This window comes from Mastigoproctus giganteus, chromosome 1 (genome assembly GCF_048544385.1).
Source record: "Mastigoproctus giganteus isolate SK-2022 chromosome 1, ASM4854438v1, whole genome shotgun sequence".
Taxonomy (NCBI): Eukaryota; Metazoa; Arthropoda; class Arachnida; order Uropygi; family Thelyphonidae; genus Mastigoproctus; species Mastigoproctus giganteus.
The window spans coordinates 212550151-212575830 of NC_143575.1; the positions used below are offsets into that span (position 1 = coordinate 212550151).

General features: G+C 37.5%; 1 protein-coding gene across 1 annotated transcript in view; it reads right to left on the bottom strand.

The window, feature by feature from the left end:
* The window catches only part of LOC150091501 (uncharacterized), a 97254-nt gene that overhangs the window by 61558 nt on the left and 10016 nt on the right, over positions 1–25680 (bottom strand). The window contains exon 2 of the mRNA XM_090384214.1: positions 11552–11650. Coding sequence (XP_090240340.1) covers positions 11552–11650 — 99 coding nt within the window. The remainder of the gene's footprint in view (positions 1–11551; positions 11651–25680) is intronic.

The window sequence follows — 25680 nt, forward strand, 5'->3', positions numbered from 1 at the left end:
TCGATTTGACTACTCCTGCTCTTCCATCACACCATCATACTAGTGTTGGTACCATAGAGTTTATTCGTATTTTTGCAGAAACACTCTTTTTATCTGTCTTTTTGTTTTTGTATAAACTACATTAAAATTGGAATTTTTTTCTTTATTTTGTTAAAGAATATGGTTGTGATTAACAACCAAAAACAGTTTGTCATAACTGTTTAATTAGTCTAGATTCTAGGTTATTAAGAATGCGAGTTAGGAGTTAAAAACATGGAATTTATTTTCTTTGAAAATAAATCTTTAATTATATAAAATTTTAATAAACTTTGAGTTCATTTATTAATCCTTACTGCTTTCTGAATTAAGAAAGGGTGCCATCCCTAGGCTGTAATATATATATTGCATTGAAAATGAAAACTTACTGAAGAATTTTTTTTTTTTTAATGATAAATTAGACAATTATGGCAAACTCTTCTTAGGTGTTTATCACAACTATATTCCTTAATGAAATTAAGAAAAAATTCACAGAACTTTTAAAAATATAAATTTTAATGTAGTTTTACTATTTTTAACAAAAAAGACAGAAAACCAGAGTTTTTGCAAAAAATATGAAAAATCTCTATGGCACCAACTATTGTATAACAGTGTGTGATAGAGGAGCCAAAACATCGCTTTCCCTGTAAATAAATTAGTAAAGGCTGCCTTCTTTATCAACTAACAAAAACCCAATGAGAGACAAGTACAGAGACAATATGTCAAGAATATTAAAACAAGTTAACCTGGTAAAACTTTCACATAAACTGTTTTATTCATGTGGCAAAAAAAAAAAAAAAATTATTAGTGCTGGTTTATACATTATATTACTGAGGTGATTTGTATACTAATACAATCCAATAAAGTGTTACAACTTCAATATTTACACTCATAGCAGATGTGTGACTTCATGAATAAATTGGTGAATTGCAGACTTGGTTTGGTGGCCAGCTGACATTCTATCATGAATTCCTAAAACCAAAGTGTGTTTCCTTAGGTTACTTGAAAATCCGTTAACTCCAAACAAAATTCATAGATAGCAAGTTTATACATTGCTAGGTTATCAGAAGAATTTGAAAAGTTACAGCTTAATATTCAGATAGCCTTTGTTATTGACATTTTGGCAGGAAGTTCATAACCTTCCTTCAGTAGTTTAAATTTAACTTCTCTAATAGTAAAGTTTTTTATAAGTTTCATTTATGTAATATTTTGGTAATTTAGATTCTGTAATATACTATAAAGTTTGTAATCTTTCTAAAGTTCAAATTTTATCTTAATAATGGTTGCTATAAGATCCACTTACAATACAAAGCCCAAGTATATCATGACCCAGGCAGAAATGTCTGCAGGCATTTCTGATGTGTGAGTCATCAGCTCATCATTTGTAAAGCATGTGGCATGTATTCTAAGATTGGTCTAGTGGACAAACCTAGCTTAACTGACGATTCTTTTCTCTGCACCCAATGTAAGGAGTGTGCCGATTCCATATTAGAACTTGATGCATTACGAGAAGAATTTGAGTCACTGAAGAAACAAGTGCTTGCCCCAGAAACAAATGTAATTGGGAACTCATCAGGGACTCAAGTATCTCGTGACCCACCAAGTGATGACCCCCCCTTAATTCAGGTCCCACATAAGAATAGTCAAGCACATACTACTCTGGTTGAAGGTGATTTAGCATTAGCAAGGGCACATGATGCAAGAAAGCAAGCTTATATAGCATCAGCCAAAAAATAAATAAATAAATAAATAAAATAAAAATAAAAATAAAAAACTCTTATTTCACCCATCCCCTCGCTCCAAATGTTTGTGAAGTTCTGCCTTGAATCTATTTAAGCTATCAACTTCTACAATGACAGATAAAAGTTTGTTCCAGCAAACGTTTCCAGTTATGGGTTCCTATGCGATTCACATTCCTTTAGATGTTACCTACCTCCCCTAAACGTTTGTACCAATATTTTCGAGACACCCTCTATATATATACACACAGTAGAACCCAAATAAGAAATTCCCACATAAGAAGTTTTCCCCTGTACCTGGTTTAGTTTCTTAAGTCTCAATTTCAACTATATATGTTGTAATGTATTATTTTCCCACGTAAGAAGTTTCCTGCATAAAACGTTCGTGATAAAGAATACACAGTGTATTATTATAATGACGTTTTCCCACTTAATACATTTTTTAAATATAGAAATTATTTATTTTTAAAATTAGAAAATATTAAACAATATAAACATTTGGTAATCAAACTAGTTAGTGTCAAGCATTTAAGTTCATAGTAAACTACTGAAATAGGTGAAATGGCATCATTTTTGATATTCATGTATCTCGTATTGTGAATGCCTTCACAATGAGTTGCCCTGATATTGCAATACCTCCAATAAAAAATTCAAATTCAAATTATTATATTAGGGCCACCTGTAATCTCTTACATATACCCATATATGTATTATGACTGTAAATTGTGTGTGTTCTCTGGTCGATTTGCCTGTTTTGCTGGATGAAAAAACCCCAGTTTCTGGGGGGAAAAAACCTTTCTATCTATGCCTGAGACTGACTAACTCAGCCACAGAGTGAAAAAAGCCTATGTTCCTCGCGTCATCAACGGGATTCGAACCCGGTGTGGGGAGGATGGTGACCATACCACTGTGCTACCCGTGCAGACCACTACCTCCAACAGGCAACACTTCGCCAATGGAGAAGACTAATGTTACTTATTCTTGGTGGTATCCACCGAGAATCCATTGGCAAAGTGTTGCCAATTCGAGACTCCACTGTCAAAACATTGCTTATTCGAGATAGTTTAATATCAGGGAAATTCATTGTGAAGGCATTCACAATAGGAGATATAACAGAAATGATGCCATTTCACCTACTTCAGTGATTTACCATGAACTAAAATGATGCTTGGCACTAACTTGTTTGATTAATGAATTTTCCGTAGTCTGAGGCTTTCAGCGCTAAAACCTTTTTAATATAAACATTTTGATATAATGGAAGTGGCATATTGTAATTGTTTTCATCAATGTCCATAATTGGATATGCAGACCAGGCTAAGCGTTAAGTTCTTTTAATTGTGAACAGTTCTGAATTACTTAGTAGATTATTGCTCTGTCTTACTGTAATTGTGACCTTTTATTGTATGCTGAAACTCCAAAGGAGCTCATTCTTCCAACTTGGTAATGAGTTTAATGAACAGAATGTTAAGAAATCCTCAGTTTAAAAATGTTTCCCATAGGCAGAGTAAAATATTTATAAATTCTGAAATAGTACTTAAAAATGATCTTTAACTTATGTATATGTATCTTTTCATTTTTATTTGTATAGTTAATATTTCATACCCTTAGGTCATTTTCCCTTCTAAGAAGTTTTTCCGCATAAGAAGTTCTAAACCTCCAGGGAAAACTTCATATCCGAGTTCTACTGTATATATATATATATATGAACACTGGGATTTCTGAAAAGAAAATTCAAAGTTTTATGTTTAAAATAACTCAACTTTAATCTTATTTTTTGCATAAATATATAATAATAACTTTTTTATCATCAATTTTCTATAACAGTATGAATTATTTGACCAGTTCCAGAGGGTCTGTCTTGGGGATCCCCTGGAACTGGTCTGCGGACCCCAGTTTGGGAAACACTGTTTTAGACAACCCAGCTGATGCTGCAGATGAACTGAATTTTGCATCTGTCTTCACTGAAGAAAAACCCTCCTTGCTGAGCCACATGAAATTAATGATTTTGAAATTACAGATGAGTATTTATTATAAAATCTTTGAGTATAAAGGCAAGTAAGGCTTCCAGATTTAATGGCATATATCCAGCAATATTTAGGAGGCTGCCAGGGAGTGTATTGAACCATTGAAGTTAGTTATGGGGATCTCCTTGGACCCAGGAGGGATTCCTTTGAATTGGACAAGTGCCAATATATCGCCAACATAAAAGCAGTTCTAAGAGTGAAGTTGGTAACTACAGACCAGTTAATCTGACTTCAGTGGTATAAAAAATCTTAGAGGCAATAATTAAGAGTGCAATCCAGGAACATTTAAATAGATATGTCATTCTGAATAACATACAACATGGTTTTGTTAAGGGAAAATCATATGTAACTAACTTGGTAGGCTATTTTGACACAGTTATTCATGAACTGGACATTGAGAACAATTTCCACATAGTTTATTTGGATTTTAGCAAGACATTTGACTCAGTCCCTCATGAGATGTTGCTGTATAAGTTGGAACACGTTGCAATTACTGGAAAAATTCTAAGGTAGATTTCTGGGTAGCTGTAGGGGAGAAAGCAGAGGATTGTGATTAATGGATATTCTTCAAATTAGTGTCAAGTCAGAAGCTGGGTCCCCCAAGAATCAGTTCTTGGACCACTGTTGTTTCTGATTTTCATAAACGACATTGAAGATGGGATAGAAGGCTTGATGTCAAAATTTGCAGAGTAGTCAATGATCAGTACCAAGCAGCACTCTTTCAGGATGATTTGAACAGGCTGCAAGACTGGTCAGAAATGTGGCATCTATGTTCTAAATGAAGCAAAATGCAAGGTCTTACACTTGAGGAATAGCAACCTCAAAATAACTTATACACTTAATGGTGCTAAATAAAAGTAGTAGAGGGAGAAAGGAAGGAATCTGGGAGATAAGATACGGGCAGATATAAAGTTTTCTGAGAAGTGTAAACAGGCCTCCAGGAAAGCCCACAGTGTCTTATTGATGATTTATCAAACATTATCTTGTAAAGATATGGATGTCATAGTCCCATTGAATAAAGCAATTGAGGTGACCTGATTGAGGTTTATAAGGCTCTGAGAGTGTTAATAAAATGAATGAAAGCAGAATTTTTCACGGTTATAGAAAATTCCAGAACTTGGCGATATAAATTGAAATTACAGGGGAAGAGAGGTTTAGACTAGATTGTAGGAAGTTTTCTTTTACCCAGAAAGTCGTTGATTGCTGGAACAGGTTGCCTTCACAGGTAGTTGAGGCTGACAGTTTGAATAAATTCAAAGATCAACTGGATAGTTACCTATATAAAGAAGGAAGCAAATAATTTGTATTTTCTTATCTACTTGGTTTTTTTTTGTTAGTTCAGCAGAAGCCTGTGCCTTCCTTGAACTATATGACTATTACTAATTGAGTAAAATATTATTTAACTTCAACTTAAAAATATAATTATATTTGGAGAACCAATTCGCCATCAATAATGCTATTTGTAGAACAAGATTTTTGAACCAAATTAAAATTAATTGATTTCACAAAAAAAAAAAAAAAAAAAAAACCATGTTTATAGTACTTTTCTGTATCACTGAAGGTAAAGAAGTAGACATTTTTTAGATTAGTTCTGTTGATTTAAATATGAAACCTACTGCACATTACAAAATCAAAAAGAATTCAGGTACAGTGGTCCTTGAACTTCCATGTTCACAAAGAAGTATGAAATATAAAACATTTCAATTTATTCTTGGCATTTTAAAAAATCGTCATAATAGTGCTGAGTGTCACAAAACGTTCAACTAAGTGAAAAAAAGAAAAGTAAATTCAGATGTCATTCTTTTTGCCTTTGTTATAAACAAAATTTTGACAACACATTATCTACAGTATTTTCTTGAAGCAATTATAATCAGTTGATGTCTAAAAGATAATCCAAACAGAAATTGAGAGACAGAAAAATGTTAGGTGAGCTAATATTTAAAAGAATAATATACTAGTAAATAAAATAAAAAAAGGATTTTAATATAAAACATGTATTTTAGTCACTGAAAATCAATTTATAGTGTAGTGTCAACTTAAAAAATTGTTTTTCCAAAAAATCTGTTTTCTTCTGCCTGTTTTTTGGGAAGAACTCCTGATTTTTGCAAAAATCCTTCTGTTGTGACCAGAAGTGTTTGAAGTGGCGAAACCCATGTTTAGTCTCCAGAGTAAAGCTCCAGCAGCCCCCATCTCTACTCATGCAATATGATTGATGTCTTTGAGGTTATGATGAGCATCGTGGCAAGATCCAATACAGACACTCCCTGACTTACATAAGGGTTGCGTTCTGTAGAACTATGCACAAGTAGAATTTTATGTAAGTCGGAATTTCTCTAAAAGCTTATGCAGCACTTGCAATTATGCGTGCTGAATTTGATTGATGCAAAAAAGAAACATTTGACAAATATATAAATAGAATTATTTATTCAATTTTTTTTTTATCTCATGCGTAGGAAAAATTACAAAAGAGTGCAATTACAAAAATTTCAAAATTATAAAATTACAAAAAAAAAGGAGGGGACAGGCATAACGTCAGCAGGTTTTACCTTTCGAGCATCATTGCCAGAATCAACGTCTCCAGCTGAGAAGTATGCTGCTGCAGAGGTTGAGCGCTGTGGATATTTAGAAGGAGTTTTTTCCAACACATCATAAAATTTCTCTGCTGCTTCACAATCGCACTGATGACTTCGCTGCATACTTTAACATTGTGAAAACCAGCGCGATGCTTGAACCTATTAAACTACCCATTGCTTGCCACGAACTTGGCTTGGGGTTCGCCATACTTATCCTTAATGTCTTTGTAAATACCGAATTTCTCCATGTATAAGACGCACCTTTTTTCGAAAAATTTGGGGTCTAAAAACTGGGTGCCTCTTATGCAGTGATTGTAGATTTTTTTTTTTACTTGCATTTTCGTGCTTGTTTTCTTTGCGCTCATTGTTTTGCACTTGTTACCGGTATATTAGGTTACGTTTTGCCATGTTCTGCCCAGAAATGGCTCAGAAAAGATTGAGCTGAATTCAGGTTAAAAGTGATCCAGTTTGCAAAAGTGAATGGCAAGAAGAAACCCTATTAAAAACGCCATGGCAGAAGAAGACCATTAGAGGCAAGTCAGCAAAATGCCTAAATGAGAGAGAGAATTGAAGATATAGATTGAAGAGCAAACAGAAATTGGAATTCCTGTGTCCACAAAGATGGTTCAGTATGAGGCAAGAAGAATTGCTGATGAAAAAGAAGTTACTGATTTCAAAGAAGGACACAATTGGTGCTTCAGGTTCATGAAACGGAATGGACTAAGCATGCATACACGAACCAGACTTGCCCAAAAGATGTCTGAAAGCTATGAGCAGAAGGTCCTTGAATTTCATCGTTTTGTCATTCAATGTCGGAAGATACATCAGTTTGAGTTGGGACAGATTGCAAATATGGACGAAGTCCCCCTTCAATTTGATGTCCCAAGTAATAGAACTGTTGATAAGAAGGGGGTGAAAACTGTTAACTGTGAAGACAAGTGAACACGAAAAGAGCCATTATACAGTTGTTCTAGCTTGTTGTGCTGATGGAACCAAGCTGCCTCCTATGCTGATTTTCAAAAGCAAAACAATGCCAAAAGAAGACATTCCTCGAGGAATGATTATCCACGTTCACGACAAGGGTTGGATGGATCAGGATGGGATGAAGATCTGGTTTAAGAAAGTTTGGAGCAGGAGACCAGGTGGGCTCTTATGCAAACCTGCCCTATTGGTGCTTGATCAGTTCAGGGCACACATAACAAAAAATACAATGAAGATTGCTGCAGAGCAAAAAACAAAACTTGCCGTCATACCTTGACATCCCAGCTCCAACCACTTGATGTCAGCATTAACAAACCCTTCAAAGCTGACATGAGAGACAAATGGAACCAATGAACAAATGGAACCAATGGGACAATTTGACACCAGCAGGAAGAGTGAAGAAACCAACTATAGGAGAAGTTTGTACCTGGGTGAAAAGATCCTGTGATAATATCAAGATTGAGATCGTTGCCAAGTCATTTAAGAAGTGTGGCATTTCAAATGACATAGATGGAACTGAGGACGAGACAATATATGAAGATAGTGATTCGTCATCAGACACAGATGAGGACAAGCTAATGGATGGGAGTTTTGACAGTGATGAATTGTATGAATTTTATGATGAATAAAACTTGAGTTCAATAACTTTATGTAATACATTTTTTTTTTCAAATTTCAGGCCCCAAAATTAAGGTGTGTCTTATACATGGGGAAATACGGTACTTCTTGCTTTTGCTTGAATGGTCATTAGACTCAGGGGGCACTTGCTTCTGAATCTGATTTTGCATCCATAATATTAATAGCTGTTCCATCAATATAGCACCTGAACACTGTTTTGTGATCACTGTTGATCTTAAATGCGTTGATCCTTTAACATGTTCTTTTATACGCACACCATCCTTTAAAATAGTATTCACTGTTGAAGCAGCGAGACCTAATTCCTGTGCAATAGATAACAAACTTTGTCCTGCTTCTTACTTCTTAATCATTTTCATCTTCATTTCTAAATCAATTTTGTTTGGTTTCCTAGCACTGCCACCACTTGCAATTTCAATTGATTACTTTTCCTTCATCAGTGTAATAAGTATATAGGAATGAAGAGAAGATTCTGAAAATTTATTTATGTTTCTTATATGATTGAAGATTTCAGTGAAGGGGAACACATTTCACCATAATAACATACAAACCCAAACAATTCCAGTTATCGGGATTATCACAAATGCAATAAGATCGAGTTTACTACCTGTTTATAATAGATTGCACTAACAGAAAAGCCCAATAAACTGGAAAGTGCAAACTGTTTTTATTGTTTTATGGCCGTGACGTCCAGAAATGGATTTTAGAAAAATATCAACAAAGGCATTCAAAATTGATTCTTATAACGGAACATATGAGAACAATGAAAGGGTAGCGCTCCATTATAAAAATGACCCTTTAGAGCGATAAATAGCTTAGTTATATAGTGAAAATTTCAACTTCCGAGGTCTTGGAACAAATTACCAAAAAAACAATGTGCTATTGGGTTCACATTGTGATGTTTTCACAATACCCCCATTTATTCCTACGGGATGCAAAATGCATTTCCATGATTTTTTTAAGTTTGCACCAGCTGGCAAAAACTTATGTAAAGTCGAATTTATGGAAGTCGAGTAATACATAAGTCGGGGAGTGCCTGTATTCTTACATTTTGAGGGCACATCTCTAAAACGGTGTCTGCAGGCCAGCCTCTAGACATTCCACCAGACCGAACCTATTGGTAACTCTCTAGTAGGCATCTGGATCAGCTAGTGCATAATCTTGCTGCCTCCACTATCCCAGATAGTGACTGGAGGGAGTCTGAGCAGTGTGTATGCAGCAGTCATTGTCGAGGCCACATTATGTCAAGGAGCTGAGTATATTCTTACTATGAGTATGTCATATCCAAAAATTTCATTACTTCATAAAGCATGTCCTCTCCACCTTTCTTACTACTGAACGCATCATGAACAGTCAAACTAATAGAACAAACTTGTCTTTTCAATTTGAGGAGGATTTCATCTTTTTGATCAAAAAGATCACATCCTCCCAAACACTTTCTCATTTATTTCACAAATATATATGGACTCATTTCAATCTCAATGATGCCCATTTCCACTTATAGTCTGCCAAGCCCTACTTACTTTTCTAACAGAATCCCAATTATCAGTTGATTCAACCAATTCTGCTCATCTCAGTTGTCCTAATTATTCACTATATGATTCCTTTCGCTTTAAAGATGGTACTTGTGCATGCATATGTCCACTCTGATATTCCTGTAAGAGGATTAGTAATTTGGAATCTTTTCTTTTTGATCTTCTCTAGCTTAAAATCTCTTTACCCCATTTTGTCACATTCATCTGTTGCCTCTTTCGTCCTTCCAATTCCACTAATCACTTGGATCTCTTTGACTTGCTCTCTTTGACACTTGACTTTCTCCAGTCTAACTTTCCTAACAGTGAGGTAATTTTTCTTGGCAATTTTAATGTTCACAACTCCAGCTGGTCATGATGCTGAGGCTTTTGCAATTACTAATGACCTCACATGGACTGTTCATTTATCTACCAGAATACTAAATAATCCTAACAATACAGCCAACACTCTTGATCTTTTAGCACAAACAACCCTTCTAAATACACAGTTGAGGACAGTGGTGCTCTAGACACCTCAGATCACAAATTGGTTATGGTCTCTTCTCCAATGGAGCCTTTCTCTCGTGGCCATTCAAAGCAGTTATTAATCAGTCCAAACTAGATTTTGAACAGGCTAAGAATAGAAAATTTGCTTCTTGTCCAAATGGTAGTCAAACATTCTGGACCCTTGCCAAAGCTATTGGGCACAACTTTTGTCCATCTCTATTCTCACCTCTGTTAAAACCCGATGGTTCTGTTGCCACCTCAGCTAAAGATAAAGCCAAACTACTAATATCCTAATTTTCTTCTAACGCTTGTATCGATGAACTTGGTAAACCACCTCCATTTCCAGTGCACTCCATTCACTGCCTCCTGTGGTTTTCCATCAAAAGGATGTCATAAGGATTTTGAACAATCTTGATGCTTGAGAGTTCAAGGTCCTGATGGTATTTCTCCACTTGTTCAAATAGTTTTTTTCAGAATGGTACTTGAACTTATTTTGTGAGTCTGTCTCTATGAGCTGACTCAATATTGCCCTACAAATAAACAGAACATTCTATAAGAGAAAATTACAACGTTCCTGTTTATGTGAACCTTCTTAGAGGTTATTTTAATGGTTATTGCCACCTCAATGAGAAGTATGTTTCATTTGTAACATAACACTAAGGTAACATGTAACAATCTGAAAAATTAGCAGTATCACTGTGAAGATATGCGGAGATGAGGAAACCCCTGGTGCCGTCAGACAATTAACACACACTGTAAAGATATTGTTTATCTTTTACTTAGCCTGTGGCAAAGGTAAAGAGGACCATGGGAAACTTGAGGAAACTTTTAGCGGTCAAACACATTTCCCAGTACCACAGCTTCTCCCTGCATTTTTGGTAAACACATGGTGCATATTATTGGTAATGGCAGTAGAAGTTGATAACGATGTATTGATTAGTTTTTTTTCATTATTAAAAGCAGATTATTGGAGCTCATGAGTGCCTTCACTGCTGAAATTTATTTACGGGTACACCTTCCCACCCTTCAGACTGCCTCAGTCTTAGGGTCTTTATCCTCCCTTCCCGATAGGAAAACGAATTCTACTGCAACTACCGATAACACGCACTGTCTGTAAAAGTCATTTTCATATCAGGTTAAAATAGCAGGAAGGGTGGATAAACACCCCAAGACTGAGGCAGTCTGGAGGGTGTACCCATAAGTAAATTTCAGCTCACTCATTAACTCTGATAATGTGCTTTTAATAAGAAGAAAAAACTAATCAATACATCATTATCAACTTCTACTGCCACTACCGATAACACATATCCCCTGTTTACCAAGAATGCAGGGAGAAGCTGCGGTACTGGGAAACGCTTTTGACCACTAAAAGTTTCCCGTGAAATTAAATTCCATGTTAAATAACAGTGAATTTATATACTGTGTTTTCAGTTCAATTTAGTACCTGAATAATCCTAACGCTGCAGTTTTCTAATTTCTAAATTACAAATTATTTACTTTCATCTTATTATTTACAATGCTATGATTTCACAAGAAGTAAATAAAAGAAAATTTAAACTGCTCACTTTCTTTAAACTGGTTGGTCATCCCAAGCAACAATTTCAAACCTCCAGGTATAAAAGGCATGGTGCACACACCAAGAAAAATCAGTATGCACTGAAGCACTATTAAAAAAAAAATGTTTATTGGCATCGATAGAAAATTAATATATCACATGGTTAAAGATAATGCATTCAATTTTAATTTGTCATCTCATAAAATAACTTAGTTATGCAATATATGTGATATGCAAAAATTATAATTTTATTTTGCATCAAAATGAGAATATTTTCAGTAAATCTGCAATACCCCTAGATAAAATATTGCTCTGTTCTGAATATGCAACCTTATTTTAAAGATTAGATCTTTACTTACCTCATTATATTCTTCTGTTTATCTAATTTTACTTTATGTGTCATAAACAAAAAACACAATAAAGTGTTTTTTTGTTAAACACAAAAAACTAGGAGAGTGGTAGGGAATTCAAATTTTTGATTGTGGTAACTAGGTAGCTCTAACGTAAAATTATATAGCATAATAAGCATCACTGATTTAGGATTCCATTAGATAGTGTAGTATTGACAATTAATTAATTAAATTTGTTGATCTTATTAATTTAACATATCATGCCCCAGACTAGAGCAGCAAAACAACGGGCACAAACTGAGAGGAGTGCTGTGACTCGGGAGAGAACTGAGGGGGCGATACTCCAAAGCATCACATCCTAAAAAAATGTGCAACTTGTGAAATGTTTGCCGAACTCTCTGGAACAGAACACGATCTAGCCAGGGAGGATGTCTTTATGTGTGCCAGGTGCAGAGAGTGTCTAGAAATTAGGCATCAACTCAACATTCTAATGGGTGTCTATGATAGCTTGAGGTGTAGGTAATTTCTTCAAAATACCTTTGAAGAAATTAATATGAGGGGGCCTGTAAAGCTCTCAGCTGCCCAACTCAATGCCTGAGCTCACTGTTATGCATTGGGCAACACAGCGACAATCTCCAAGGTAAAATGCGCTGTTCCCAAAGGAACTAGTTATTGTTGATGACTCTATTGTCAGGGAGACGGATAATATATTGTGTAAAAAGGATAGATGGAGTAGGACCAGGGTATGTCTGCCAGGGGCAAAAGTTGATGATGTTGAAACATATATCATCTTTTAAGGGCACAAAGGGTGATGTTGTTGTACATGTTGGCAACAGTGACATTAAAAGTAGATCTGCAGATTTACTTAACAAGTACAGGTCAATGTTGCAAAAAAGTCGCGAATTAGGGTTAAATTTGAAAGTGTCTGCAATTCTGCCCAGACACGATAGGAGGGAGTATATGATGAGAGCCTTGTCAATCAATTTGGCCTGGGAGGGAATGTGCAAGGCTCATGGGGTAGAATTTTTTTCAGCGTGGTTCTGTGCTTGTTAACAGGAAAGACTGCTTCTAGAGGGATGGGATACACTTAAATAAAAAGGTGCAAGAATATTTGCTGATGCTATCAAGGCAGCGTTAGGTGGGACGGAAAACTGCTAGCTTGGGGGGAATTCACAGACTAAAAGGTTAAAAGTAGCGCAGGCAGAGGTGAAGTTGATTCTTGCACTACTTCTATTAGAATAAGCAGCGGTCTGGAGCGAGGGGTGCTGGGGGTTTCAGGGACTAATGGCAGTCATCGTGAAACAGATAGGTATATGGGATGTATTAGGGTAACTACGAATAAGAATAGGTACATGTATACCAACGCTAGAAGTATAGTAAATAAATTTGATGAATTTGAACTGCTGTTCAAGACACCAAAGGCGGATATTGTTGGGATATCAGAGACGTGGTGTCACACAGATATTAGGAATGCAGAATTGGAATTTGGGGAGTACAATGTGTACAGAAAGGACTGACAGGATAGGAAGGGAGGAGGGATTATGCTGTTAATTAAGAAAAATATAAAATCAAAAGAAGTGCATCCAGTTGATATAGATGAACAGTGCACGGTTGAGTCAGTTTGGTGTGACATAAGCACTGCAAAAGCAAAAATAAGAGTAGGAGTGTGTTATAGGCCTAATGACTTGAATGAGTACGAGCAATTCTACAGAGAAATAGAGTGGGCTAGTAAATCAGAATGCCTTATAATGGGGGATTTTAACTTCCCAGATATTGACTGGAACTTGTGGATTGGTCACTCACACACTAGTAAGACTTTTGTGGATTTATTGGATGATTGTTTTCTACAGCAGCACGTTCGAGAGGCAACCAGAGAGGGCAATACTCTTGATCTGGTTATCGGCAGTGATCATTCGTGTATTAAAAATTTGCCGTTAAAGGAACCACTAGGTGGCAGTGATGACAGTGCACTGATGTGGGATTTACTTAAAGATATAATTACCATCAGCGGTAAAGGAAAGTTTTTAAAGGTACAGTTTTTAAATTCTGTACAGTGGGACCAACTGATGATGTTACCAACAGCAAATTCTAAGTAGGAAGCATTCAAGGAATTAATCGTGGAAGCTACTAAACGTTTCATACCTATTAAGAAATACAAAGGGTACTAGGAAAGTTTTGCAAACAGCTTTGTTTATTTAATTTTTTCAAAGTAATTTCCTCTACATTCAATACACCTCTCCATCCTCCGAAACCAATCTTTAAACCAGTTCTGCCAAGTTTCACAAGGGAGTAAAGCACACTCGTTGTCCCAAGCCCGTAGAAGGTCCTCATCACTGGAAAACCGCCTCCCTTTTAGCTTCATTTTCACATGCGGGAACAGTGCAAAGTCGCAGGGAGCAAGGTCTGGACTGTAGGGAGGGTGCTCGAGAAGTTTCAGTCCTGTTGTGGTCAAATATTCGGTGCAGGCTTTGGCGCGGTGAGCTGCAGCATTATCGTGATGGAGGTACCAGGTGTCCATTCTTGACTTTGGCCGCAGATTCTTCATAGATCCAATGACTTTAGGCAGGCATTTTTCAGTATACCACTTAGCTGTGACTGTCTTCTGCGTGTCCAAAACGACACGTTCCACAGTCCCACTCGATTTGAAAAATACAGCTATCATTTTCTTCTTTACAGATCGGGATTTTCTGACAATTACGGGTGTGTCGTCATCATCAAAGACCCAAACTTTGTTTTGAGCCTTGGTCGGCAGATCGTAATAGTACAGCCAAGTCTCGTCACCTGTCACGATGTTGTTCACATACAGAGATTGTTCCTTATCAAACTTTTTTAACATCTCCCGGCACCAAGTCACACATCGTGTCATCTGCTCTTCAGTCAGTTGATGCGGCACCCGGAGAGAACAAAGTTTCTTCACGTGCAAATGATCTTGCAGAATCGAATGAATTGCTGGTGCATTTAGGCCCAAAGTATCCTCTATCTGTTGGTAGGTCACTCGCCTGTTTTCGTCAAGCATTTTCCTCACAGCAGTAACGTTTTAAACGTAACTGACATTCGTGGCCTTCCCGGCCTCTCAGAATCCTCTAGAGTGAAATTTCCCCTTTGGAATTCTCTATACCACCTGAATATCGTTGTACGATGTGGACAATCATCATCTAGTGCAAGAGTCATTTCTTCTAAGCACTGGTCTATGGTTAAACCACGCACGAAATTATACCACAAAACTGTCCTTATCTCATTTCGTGACCACGATGCCATCGCAAGCACTTTACACTCTCACTACTAATGAATAACTGAGCCCATCGACTTGGCGTGGCGGCTACTATGCACGCATGAACATGTCTCAACGTGCAGCAACAAGCAGCTTCCTGTGATTCATTGTTGCGTCATATTGCAAAACTTTCCTAGTACACTTTGTATTGTTCAAGAATTAGGCCTAAATGGTTGTCAAATGAACTAATGAGACTCGTGGCAGAGAAGAAAAATGCATGGGATGCATATAAATTATCAGGCAACACAGAAGCCTATGGCAGATAAAAGGTAGTCTGTAAGCAGGTTACAAAAGAGGTTAGGCGGGCGAAGGCAGATTATGAGAAATCTTTGGCAAAAGATGCTAAGAAAAACAGCAAGGATTTCTTTACTTATATAAACTCTTAAAGGAAGGGGATGAATCAGATTGGTCCACTTGATATCGATGGTTCGGCTGTTGATGATCCTGCTCAGATTGTAAACCAACTGAATGAGTATTTTGCATCTACATTCACACATGAGGAGTTATTAAGGATGCGAAAATGCCAGAAAGAAATCAAATTGTAGCAGGGTGCTTAATGACTTTGTAAAAACTGAGAGCAAAGTGGAGAAGAAATTGTTGAAGTTAAACATAAGAAAGGCACCCGAGGTGGATGGGATCTATTAAGTTATATTGGCACCTCTGTAGCCAGGTGGGCAGGAGCAGCAGTGCGTAGTACACACTTCTTGATTAGACCGGGGTTCGAGCCCATGACCACCAAATACGGAGCATGCGGAAAGATCAGGGAATGACCGCTGCATATTCCCTGAGCAATATGGCCTTACTTGCTAATGGTCCTAGAAACCAAGTAACAACAATAACAACATAAGTTATATTAAAGGAGGTGGCAAAGGAACTAAGCAAACCCTTAGCCATAATTATGAGAGCATCCTTGGACTCTGGGAGGTTCCCACGGACTGGAGATGTGCAAATGTATCCCCAATTCACAAAGGGGGATCGAAGGGTGACACAAGTAATTACAGACCAGTTAGTTTAACTTCTGTTCGGGGTAAAATAATGGAGTCACTGGTTAAAGATTCATTGCAGGATCATCTATACAAAACCGCAGCAATAATTCAGACACAGCAATGGCTTGTTAAAGGAAAGTCTTGTCTAACAAATTTGATTGGATATTATGATGTGGTCACGAAGGAACTGGATGCAAAAAATAATTTTGTTATCACATACTTCGATTTCAGGAAAACTTTTTACACTGTTGTGCATGGAAGACTACTGTACAAATTGGAGCAGAATGGTATTAAGGGTAAGTTGCTACAATGGATAAAAGGATGGTTGAGTGGGAGAAGACAGAGGGTGGTAATCAATGGGTGCTGCTCTTTGTGGACTAATGTTATTAATGGAGTTCCACAGGGTTCAGTGTTGGGTCCACTATTGTTTTGTATATTTATCAATGATATCGATGAAGGTATATCAGGCTTAGTGTCGAAGTTTGCAGGTGATACAAAGGTTGGCAGGGTTGTTAATAACAGTGTGCTACTGCAACAGGATCTAGAAAATTTGGGAAGATGGGCTGAGAAGTGGCAACTGAAGTTTAACATTGACAAATGCAAAGTACTGCATATGGGTATAAGTATCCCCAGAGGAATGTACCAACTGTGTGGTACTATACTTAGGTTGGTAGAAAATGAAAAAGACCTGGGAGTAATTGTGCAGTCAGATATGAAATTTTCTGAACAATGCAGACAGGCTGCAAGAGCAGGTAATGGGATTTTGTCAATGATATACAGGAATTTTGCTAGCGGGGAAAAGGAGATGATTGTACCTCTGTATAAGGCAATGGTCAGGCCCCGCCTTGAGTACTGCAAACAGGTCTGGAGGCCTCGTTTTATGTAGATTTCCTTGACTGTGATACCATGCAATTAAAAGAACAATCATTTTTGAGCATATTGACAAGTTAACAGGCGTGACCGGCTAGCTGTGGTCTTGTGGTTAGCATGCTTGACCACAAATAAGATGGCTGAGGGTTTGGGCCTGCATATTGCTATGAAAAAGGAATGCTCTGTTGTGAACTGTGGTGCCAAAGAATCTGGCTGCACTTAATTCATTATGTATGCAGTTACAATGTATTTGCAAACTCTACTGACCTCAGCTATATTGAAAATAAAGGGAAAATGTATTTATTCATAAATCATCCAAACCAGAAGCGATAAGTTCAAATTATGGGTTTTGAGCAGATTGTAGGAAGTTTTCTTTTAGCCAGCAATTTTTGGCTACTTGATATATATCTTATTTTATTTTTTATACCTTATATTTTTATTGTTATTTTTGATTTATTTATTATTATTATTTTATTCTTTTGTCATTGTTAATGATTATTCTACTTCTTTAATTTTATTATTACTTTTTTGACCAAACAAAAGTGAACCCAGTGGCTTCCTTACACTATATGGCTAATATTAATACTAAAATCTAAATGCAGGCTCCTGTAATGGTAGCACCATTAAGTAGATCAGTAGGAGCACACTGCTAAGAAAAAGGAGGTCTGAACCTCCTCCTTAACAGAGAAAAACACACCCTCTTATCTGTATATACACTGGTGTGCAAAACTTAAGGACCAACACTATTTCTAAAGGTTACAACGACAAAATCAAATGAAACAGCCTGGGGCAATTTGCATAACTGAGGCCATTCAGTACAAAGCTGGTGCACGTGCAAAAATTTGAATCGTGATGAGAGGACTCACATAAACAGCTAAAAGCAGCAGTTCAGAAGTTATGTGCAAATTACCGAATGGTGAACACGATTTTTACAGATGTTCAATTGGTTTCATACACTGCTACAGACAACGAAATGGCCAGTAGACAACATCTGGATGACTTTACCCGGAGTTGAATAATTGGGAAGCTCGAAGAGGGGTGAAGTGAGAGGAATGTGGTTGCAGAGTTTGGTATCGCCCATAGCATCATCTCACGTGCATGGTCGGCCTTCAGAATGACAGGCACATATGCTCGAAGGACCAGTAGTGGTTATTGTCCACGAAAAACAACACCCAATTATGACCGCTATATACTGCTATAGGCCAAGAGGGACTGACACTAGACAGAAGGATCCATTACAAATCAGCCTGCACAGGGATGCAGGACATCATGGTTTACTGTGGCCAGGCGACTCCACAAAGGTGGACTGTTTGCCCTACAACCAGTACGCTGTGTCCATTTAACACCTGCCCATCGGAGACACCGTTTATAGTGGTGCATCGAACATAAAGACTGGATAGCAGCACAATGGGGTAAGGTACTCTTTACCGATGAAAGTAGATTCAGTCTCAGCAGTGATTCTGGACATCAGCTAATCTGGCGGAAGGTTGGCACAGGTATCACCCCGCAAACATCACTGAAAGGGATTGATATGGCGGTTGAGGTGTTCTCGTCTGGGGAGGTGTTATCTTGGATGGAGGTGCACAACTCCAGATACTGGAAGGCGGTACTGTAACCAGTGCATGCTACTGTACTGAGGTAATCCTTCCCCATGTGCATCTATTCTGAGGTGCCATTGCCCTCCGAGTTCGTGTTCATGGATGATAACGCCACACCCCATCGCACTTCAGCTGTTGATATGCTTTTGGAAAGTGAGGACATTGTTCATATGGATTAGCCTGCCCATTTTCCCCAATCTAAATCCCATTGAACACATATGGGAAGCTCTGGGGAGACGCCTAGCTGCACATCCACACCCACCAGAAAATGTTCACCAGCTGAAGATGGCGCTGACAGAGGAATAGAGGCACCTCCATAGCCTCAGTAGCACATGCGTCTTGATTAGACCGGAGTTCGAGCCCGTGACCACCAATTATGGAGGATGTGGAAAGGTCAGGGAATGACCACCGCATATCCCCAGAGCAATATGACTTTAGTTGCTAATGCTCCTAAAAAAACACCAAATAACAAAATAACAAGACAGAGGAATAGACGATGTTACCACAAGAACTTATCAACAACATTGTTCTAAGTATGGACAGGCAGTGCAAAGTCTGCATAGACATTAGGGTTTGTTTGTTTGTTAGTTTGTTATTTAGTTTTTAGGAGCATTAGCAACTAAGGCCATATTGCTCCGGGAATATGCAGTGGTCATTCCCTTGGCCTTTCCGCATCCTCCGTATTTGGTGGTGACAGACATTAGGGTTGGCCATATCTCCTACTAAGGACCACCTCTTCCCTTTGTTCCATCTTAGGCAGTGATGCATCTGTATCAAGGCAGCCAGTGCTATGTTGCCATTTTTGAATAAAGTCCCTCTGCACTGTGTTGTTTCCTTCATCATTTCTGTACCTCACGAGGTTTCTTTGGTATGCTTTCCCCATATCCAGGCCACTCCTATGAGAAGCTGCAGGTGAAAATCTGACTGGTCCTTAAGTTTTGCACACCGGTGTATGCTGTTCATCAAAAAAAAAAAAAAATCTCTCGGCTTCAGCTGAAGTGATGGCTACTGTTTTCATTATCATTTGGGCTGTTTTTAAAGTTTCAGGGAGTTTCTTTATTATATAACAAATTGTATTTTCAACATAGTCACAGATGACATTGATATCAACTTCATTTATAATTTTACATAAATACTGCATTTTCCTTTGAAGAAGGAAGGCAAAGAGAAATTCCTTTCATGTTTCAGGTTTTCAATTCTAATAAATTGAAGAGATCATAAATATTGGAACTGTCTACTACAACACAGTGATCGTTCTTCTTAAAAATAATTTTTGAATTCAGTAGTGTTTTACCTGCAAGTTTACTATGACACTTTCTATCAATCTTCCTCTTGAAAAATTTCCATATATTTTATTTTCTTCAAAACAAATTTTTGCAAAGGCTTTTGTGGTATTGTAATCCACCTGCTCCATGATAACGAAACAGGTGGATAAGACTTAATTTTTGGACTCTTTTAAATCTTGGAAAGGTGATACGGTCCTTTTAATTAGTTTCTGGCTGTACATTATTTTGTGATCTTGACTGTAAAGCAGCTGACAAAACAGAAATTTCCTGTCATTATCTATCACTAAAGTCAAATCATTTAGCAAACACTTGTTTTATAATGGTTCCCATTCAATTTTTCATAAAATGTTCAAAATGCGCTAGATATGGTCCTTGAGGCTGTCGCAGACTTTCTCTCAGATATGCCAGACAAACTGTGCTTGCTACCTGGGAGTCTAAAACGCTGATGGAACTGATATTTGGGTGACACTCAAGTCAAGTAAACCCAATTTCGGCAAAGTTCAGACAGTCTGTGACAGCCATATCCTCTGCTTGCACCTTCACGATGGTGGGACTGTTAGTAATCCTGGGTATAAACCCCATGCACAAGCATACTGTGGATGACCATCCAAGTAGGAACCAACGTAAGCAGAGGTCGAGGTATGGCACCCACACCACACGCAGGAATGCAGCCCCTCTGTGTTACCAGGCAATACTAAGTGGTAGATGACTCTCATCAACCGGTGCAATACCACTACTTTTCTTATTGGAGGCTCGAAGTTGTGGAACCTATGTTTAGTTTCCAGAGCTAAGTTCCAGTCAGCCCTCCCTATCTGTTCAGTCTTGCAGTATGATTGATGTCTTTTGAGGTTAGGATGAACACCAAGGCAAGATCCAAACTTCCTTACATTTTGAAGGTACAGCCCTAAAACTGTGTTCGCAGGCCGGCCGCTAGTTAGCACACCGTACTGAATCTATTGATAACTCTCTAGGAGGCTTTCAGATCAGCTATTGTATAATCTTTCTGCCTCTACTCTGCCAGATAGTGACTGGAGGGAGTCTGAGTGGTGTGTATGCAGGGGGGGGCATTGTCGAGGCAATGTTATGTCAAGGATCTGGGTATATTTTGCCATGTGTACGCAATAACCAAAAATTTCATTACTTCATACAGCATGTTCTCCCCTCTCACTTTTTCTTACTATTGAATACATCATGAATAGTCAAACTAATAGAGAAAACTTATCTGCAAAAAAGATCTGATCCTCCCAAACACTTCCTAGTTCATTTCACAAATATACGTGGTCTCAATTTTAATATCAATGATGTCCATTCCCACTTACAATCTGCCAAACCCCATGTACTTTTTCTGACAGAATCTCAGTTATAGGTTGATTCAACCACTGCTCATCTCAGTTGCCGAAATTATTATTAGCTGTATGATTCCTTTCACCTCAAAGGTGGTACTTGTGTGTATGTCCATTCCAATATTCCCTGTCAGAGACCTGGTAATTTGGAATCTTCTATTTTCGATCTTCTCTGCCTTAAAATCTCTCTACCTCATTCTGTCAAATTCATCTGTTGTCTCTACTGTTCTCCAAACTCCACTAATCACTTGGAACTCTTTGACTTCCTCTTTTTGCAACGTGACTTTCTCCAGTCCAACTTTTCTAACAGTGAGGTAATTTTTCTTGGTGATTTTAATGTTCACAACTCCAGCTGGTTTCCGTTTTCTAATCACGCAGACCCAGCTGGTCAAGATGCTGAAGCTTTTGCAATTACTGATGACCTAATTCAATAGTTCATTTATCTACCACAATACTAGACAGTCCTAACCACACAGCCAACACGCTCGATCTTTTTCTCACAAACAACCCTTCTAAGTACACGGTTTAAATGAGTGGTCCTTTAGGCACCTCAGATCACAACTTCGTGATCGTCTCTTCACCAATGGAGCCTTTATCTCATGGCTATTCCCAACCTCATGTTGTTTGGCATTACAAGAATGCAAAATGGGATGCCCTTCGAGATTTCTTTTCCTTGGTCCGATTACTGTTTTTTCAAAACTTCTGATGTCAATGCTTGCTCAGATCATGTCAGTGAAATTATTCTTGTAGGAATGGAATCCTTTATTCCATATTCCACCTTAAAATCTCATCCTTTTTCTAAACCTTGGTTTTCTAATAAATGTGCTAAGGCTGTTCAAGAGAAGAATGTTGCATATCGTATTTGGCTTGTTTATAATTCTTCGGTTTCATTTTCCGCATACACCAGAGCTCGCAACAATTGTAAAACTAGAATTTGTACAGGCTAAGAGTAGAAAACTTGTTTCTTGCCCTAATGGTAGCTGAGCATTCTGATCTCTTGCCAAAGCTATTGGCCGCAACTTTTGCCCATCTGTGCTCTCACCTCTGTCAAAACCAGATGGTTCTATTGTCATTTCAGCTTAGGGTAAAGATGACCTGCTAGCATTCCATTTTGCTTCCAACTCATGTATTAATTATCTTGGTAAAACACCTCCCACTATTCCCAGCATACTCCATTCAATGCCTCCTGTGTCTTCTGTCAAAAGGAAGTCAGAAGGATTTTGACGAATATTGATGCTAAGAAAGCTCCAGGTTCTGATGGTATTTCTCCACTTTTCTCAAAACCTGTGCTTCTAAACTTATTCCTGTTCTTTGTCGCCTTTCTTCACTTTCTTATTCCAAAGGCGTTTTTTCCTTCTGTTTGAAAATTTGTTCATATCCAGCCAGTTCCTAGAAAAGGTGACAAATCCCTCCCATCCAATTATCATCCCATTGCAATTACTTCTACTCTTCTAAAGTAATGGAGAAATCAATTAACTGCCAACTCTTAAACTACCTAGAGACCTTCTGTCTGAGCAACGATCACCAGCATGGGTTCCATCAGTGTCAATCCACTGGTGATATTCTGGCTTATGTTACCCACTTATGGACAAATTCAATGGAAAAGTTCTGTGAAGCACAAGCAGTTTCTCTTGACATCTCAAAGGCTTTTAATTGTGTTTGACACAAAGATCTTCTAAATAAGCTTCCATCTTATGGTTTTCCAACTGTTTTTTGTAATTGGTTATCCAGTTTTCTCTCTAACTGCTCACTGAGGGTGATGGTAGATGGCTCTCTGTCTTCTAACTTCTCCGCTAATGCTGGTGTCCCCAAGGTTCAGTTCTTTCCCCCACTCTTTTCCTCTTATATATTAATGACCTTCTTCCATTGACTGGAAATCCTATCCATAGTTTTGCTGATGATAACACATTGCATTTCACTTTCTAGTTTGAGAAACCTTGCCCTGTCCAATCAGCTTCAACTTCTTGAATATCCGCTACTGCCAATTCTTTAAATGCTGATCTCCACTGGGGCAAAGAAAACTTGGTTGATTTTAACCCTTCTAAAACCCAGTCCTGTCTTATATCTCGCAAAAAGGATTCTTTTGCTACTATGCTTATCTTTGTTGACACTCTGATTTCTAGGCAAGATGATATATCTCTTTTGGAGATTACCCTGACTTCTAATCTCTCTCTCTTGGCACAAGCACATTACAAACATTGTTTCCTCTGCATCTATAAAACTTGTTTTTCTCTTTTATTCTCAGTGTTACTTTTCTTCCAAACAGCTGTTCTTCTTCCAAACTTTTCTTCCAAACAGCCCTACCATGGAATATTGTTCCCACATCTGGGGCGGTTCCCCCAAAATCTCTCTCAGGCTTCTAGATTCCAATCAGAAGAGGGTAGTTAGGGTAATTAATGACTCATCTCTAACAGAGTCTCTGCACTCACTGTTTCATAGACGTACTGTTTCTGCTGCATGCCTTTTCTACAGATACTTCCATGAGCACCATTCTTCTGAATTGGCTTCTATAATTCTCACTCTCTCTTTCAAAACAGTCTGAACATGTGCCACCACCAGCCAACATCCATATGCTGTCCAACTTCAAACTCACAGAACCAACTTTTCATCTTCCTCGTTTATTCATAAAAGTGCTGTTTTCTGGAACAACCTTCCTTCATACATATTTCCTGAAAATTAATCTACCGAAGTTCAAGTCTAATGTCAACAAATATGTTCTTTTGTCTTCTTAACCTCCAACCCATGCACAGTACTAAGTACTATAGGTTCTAATATCTCTTGTGTTTGGGGTTTTCATAAAAAAAAAAAAAAAAAGATATACTTGCCACGCTGCCTTTGCCAATTTCAAAACTGCACACTACGTATCTTGATCCAATAACTTGACAATTTTAATTATCCTACTTGTAATTCTTTTGAAATTGCCTCCAAATTTGTATAGATTGTTATTTGATTTATCATAAAAAGAATATATCTTTTCCATAAATATTTTAAAATAATTAATTTGATTTATAAAATTAATTGAATCTTCTGGTACTACCAGTTAAGCAGTGCCATATATAATGTCAGAAAATTTCTCAGTTAGCTGGGTAGCAAAGCCAGAACTGCAATCAAATTTGTTCTACAATTCTGATCCCAAAAAATTGCGATGAACACAATACCAATGTCCAGTCCTTTTTTATTTGTAAATTTATTTTTTAATCTATGTTGAATAGAGATCTATTGCTTTTGGCCAAACTAATTAAGTACTTTATTTGCTTGATAGAGCTTCTTCATTTATTTTATTAATATGAGTTGGAAGAATGTCAGCCTTTGTTTCATTGATTAATTTTGCAATATCATGGTGTAATCTGGAAGTAAAATGTTTACTGGTAAACATTTTATTTCCAGATTACACCAAGTAAAATGCATACTGGTAACTTTCGTATAACACGACAGTTAGGTTCCTATAAAATGTCATGTTGTGCGAAACCATGTTATATCGGAATAAGAAAAGTTACAAAAATGGAGGTTATGTTCCAAAAATACACTATTTCATTAACAAAATATTAACAAAACTAATAAAAATACTCCATTCTAGATTTCATATATCTTCTGCTCTCTTTAAAAAAATCAGTAATCTAGGTTTATTTGCGTTTGCTTGATAAATCTTTGTGAATTTCATCGTATGGAACTAAGAATTTTTGAAGCTCCCTTTTAAACTTTGGCTCCTTTCATTCAAGAATCTGCATTCAAAAAATAAGATTCTAATTGCTTCGCTAACTTTATGCCTTCCCTTATGCTTTTTAGTGTAAAATTTGGAAGTTTAGAATTTCCATATGCACTATCATCCTCTGAATTGATTTGGTTTTACCTCTGATGCCATTTCCACCAAATCCGCTTCACCAGCCTCTTTTTCTACCAGTAATTCTTGAACATCTTTATTATTATTATTATTATTATTATTATTAGCTATGTGGTGCAAGGAAGCCTGAGGCTTATGCTGCACCAGCCAAAAAAAAAAAATCCCTAGTTACCCTGAGAGAAAGAGAGAGACAAAAGTAGAAGGGAATCACCAGGAAAGAGAAGAATGATGATATCCAGCTCAGGACCCTGGGTGTGCCAAGCCCATACTCACCAGATGTGAGCCCCTGGGGGAAATCATATCGCCAGCCTCTTTTTATACCAGTAATTCTTGAACGTCTTCAGTAATCATACCTTTTTTTTATTTTTTTAGGAGCATCGGCAACTAAGGCCATATTACTCTGTGTATATTGTCTATAAATTGCATGTGCTCTGTGGTCGATTTTCTTTTGCTTGAAGAAAAACTTGAGTTTCTGGGAGGAAAAAACCATGCTACCCTTGCCCAAGCCAGACTAACTCAGCCATGTTGTGAAAAAGACCCATAAAAATTCCTCTCATCATTGACTGCATTCGAACTTGGGTCTTTTCCACCCGG